Source organism: Galeopterus variegatus, unplaced genomic scaffold (assembly GCF_000696425.1).
Source record: "Galeopterus variegatus unplaced genomic scaffold, G_variegatus-3.0.2 Scaffold524, whole genome shotgun sequence".
Taxonomy (NCBI): Eukaryota; Metazoa; Chordata; class Mammalia; order Dermoptera; family Cynocephalidae; genus Galeopterus; species Galeopterus variegatus.
Genome location: NW_007726635.1, coordinates 540,664 through 543,816, shown reverse-complemented (window position 1 = coordinate 543,816; position 3,153 = coordinate 540,664). Strand labels below are relative to the sequence as shown.

Here is a 3,153-nt window from a genome sequence, read left to right as displayed (position 1 = left end):
CGGACAGGAGACCCTCTGTCCTCCCAGGACCGGGTCTGCGGTGCGCCCCCCCCCCTAAGCCAGCCACAGGTCTCTGGGGAAGCAGCGCCTGCGGAGAAGGCCACGGGGGGGGGGGGGGGTTCGGGAAAGGGGGGTCGCACTGGGTCCGTGGTGGCATGACGAGGGGTGTGCGCGGGGCCCGGGAAGCAAGGCTGGAGCCGGGAGAGCCGGTGGTCACGAGCACAGCCAGACCTGGGGCCCTGCCCGGGGCATGGACCCCCCCACAGACCAGAAAGGGGCTTCTGGGCCTCCAGGCAAGTCCTCCGGAGGGGTCTGAAAACTGAGGTCTGTGCGTCCCCCTGGTTCACTGTCCCTGGAGCGGAGAGGTGCATATCCTCTGTCCCCACACCCTTCGGCTTGCCTGCGTCCCTCCGAGGCTGACTCAGCCTGGCTCCGGAGACACTCGTTTGGTAAATTGGTATAAGAGTGAAACACAGAGAGGGAAGCATCCGATGAAGCTATAGCCTCTACCAAATTAGGTGCCTCCCATCTGGGACAAGCTCTTCTTGGGGACAGTGTTGTGAGTCCCCAATTCCAGGTACCCCTCTTGCCTGCTGGCTATGGCCTCTCCGTTAAGTGGAGTCCTGAAGAGGGGTGTATTTATTGGCCACCAGGTTCTATTTGTCAGCTCACCCCAATGGTGACGTGAGTGGTCAGGCCCTGTCCCCACCCCTCATTAGACCAGTGCAGGCAGGACAGGGTAGCCCTCACAACCCACCCAGGCAAGCCCCAAGGACTCACCCCTTGGCTTCCGGGGGTTCTGGGAAGAGGCTGGTCCCTTCAGGGGCCTTGCCCTGTGGCCTTTGGGACCAGACCAGGCCTATCCCTCCCTATGCTGTTTGCTGACCCAGATGTCGGGGGTGGGGGCCAGCTGGGCAGGGACTTCCCACGGCTCATCCTAGCCAGGATGGCTCCAGTCAATGTGTCCCTTTTCCTTTCTCTAGAAGTTAATTTCCCAAATTGTCTTACTTCAATTTCAAGGGGGCACGAGGAGTGTCACTATTTCGATCCTATTGGGCTCTAACTGTGAAACCCTTGTTCGCTAACTTGGACGCCCAGGCCTGGTCACCACGGGTGGACCCGAAGTGCTCTCGCCGAACTCCCCACCCCATCGGCAGGGGTGCAGAGAGGGGAGCAGACAGATGGGGTGCGGGATAAGGGCGGCAGACATGCAGCAGTTACTTTCCTTTGCACAAAGTTTATTTCCAGCACTCGATCCTGGTCAGACACTGGTGGAGGCCCTCAGTGTGGCCCTCCAGGCCCTGCACTGCCCCCTCGCAGGCGCAAATTCATTATCACCATGCAGTGGGGCACAAGGCCATACTCCCCCAGCAGCTGCAGTTCGTCCATGGGCTTCCCCTCGAAGCTCAGCCAGAACTGGTCGACCGGTGTGCCCTCCTGCTGGCTCACCATCTCCTTGAGCTGGGCCACGGGCTGCGTCAGCTGCACCTTGTAGGCATTGCTGCGACCCTTGTCATTCCTCACCAGGATGCTCAGGGGGTCATCGCACTTCTTCACCATCAGCAAGACCACACTGCCGGGGCCCAGGCCCTGACTGACGAGGGGGACGCCGTCCTGCAGCTCCGCACCACTCGGGTGGACGGCCAGGTGCTGCTGGAAGGCAGGCACCCCGAACTTCTGGGTGATCTTCTGCTTCAGTTCTGATGCCAGCATGGAGCTGCTCAGGGGCACCTGGAGCTCGTCGCCCCCCATCATCTTCACCTTCAGGTCCCATCCCTGCAGGCATCACACAGGCTCAGAGACCCGGGCACTAGTCCTGGGGGCTACTGCACTCAAGTCGCTGGTCACAGGGCAAGCTCCTACTGTCTGTCCTCTCCACCCATCAGGACCCATGGCACGGAGGCATGGGAGGCATGGGGGGGTGATTTCTAGAAGAAAGGCCAGCCTCCCACAGCCTTCACCTACTAAGATGCCCCTCTGTGCCCTCCCCCACGGATCTCAGGGTCGGCCACTGGGCAGACCTGCCTTCCAAGACCCAGACCTGACTTCGGGAGCCCCTCCCCTCAAACCCGGGAAACCGGGCAAGCTCTGAGCAGCCCTGCTGTCCTCCGGCACAGCAGGGGACCCCTCCAGGGCCAAGGGGAGGACAGCTAACTGGAGCAGAGCCCAGCCGGGCCCTCCTGTCAAGTCCGCCTTACCATGGCCGTGGGTTCGGGCACCGGGTCCTTGCAGGCACGGATGAAGTTGCAGCCTCAGCTTCCAGGTGTTCCTGATGCCCAGGCGGGCTCAGCCCTTTTAAGAGCCTGAGCAGGGCACGTCAGGGGGCGTGTCGGCGAGAGGCGCTCCCGCAGCCGAATTGGGCTTCAGTTTCAGTTTCCTTTTCCCAGGCATGACGTGCCCTGGAGGGAGAGGGAGAAGCAGCAGCAGCGGCAGCGGGGACGGTGAGAGGGGTGTGCCCGGCCTCGGGGGGGCTGGCACGACCCCCCACTAACACTCAGCATCCGGCACTCAGGTCCTTCACGAGATGCACAACAGTCCCCTAGAAACAGAAGTCGAAAACTTTCACTTTCCATTTACCAGTTCGCAAAAAAGGTGAACTCGCAAAACATCACCAAGGTTAATTCAGGAAAAACAGAATAGTGACAATCCAAACCACCCAGAGACAGCCACCACTGGTTTAGGACAATATTTGTTTTTCAGGGAAAGAAATGTTTGTTTATTTTCTACAAAAATGAAATGAAAATGACCAGGAAATGAAAAGACAACCCTTATGGTTAAGAGAAAATATTTGAAAATCCTGTATTTGATAAGGAGGATCTAATATCCAGAATATAGAGAGAGCTCTTGCAGCTCAACAACAAAGACACAAACTCAATTTTAAAATGGGCAAAGGGGGCTGGCTGGTTAGCTCAGGAATAAGAGCGTGGTGTTATAACACCAAGGTCAAGGGTTCTGATTCCACACCAGTCGGCCGTCAAAGAAATAAAAAATAAATAAAATAAAAATGAGCAAAAGACTTGTATAGACGTTGCTCCAAAGAAGATGTACAAACGGCCAACAGCTGTGTGAAAAGATGCACAGCATCATCAGTCATTAGGGAAAAATGCAAATAAAAACCAAAGGGAGGGGCCGGCCCGGTGGCGCACTGGATAG

At 57.8% G+C, this 3,153-nt stretch overlaps 1 protein-coding gene across 1 annotated transcript; it reads right to left on the bottom strand.

The window, feature by feature from the left end:
• Positions 1–1,217: 1,217 nt before the first annotated feature.
• On the bottom strand, positions 1,218–2,655 carry ISG15 (ISG15 ubiquitin-like modifier). Its single transcript, XM_008569684.1, has 2 exons — positions 2,199–2,655; positions 1,218–1,776 (listed from the first exon to the last, which is right to left on the bottom strand). The coding sequence occupies exons 1-2, from the start codon at positions 2,199–2,201 to the stop codon at positions 1,282–1,284; spliced, it is 498 nt and encodes a 165-aa protein (XP_008567906.1). The 5' UTR covers positions 2,202–2,655; the 3' UTR covers positions 1,218–1,281.
• Between the last annotated feature and the right edge of the window lie 498 nt (positions 2,656–3,153).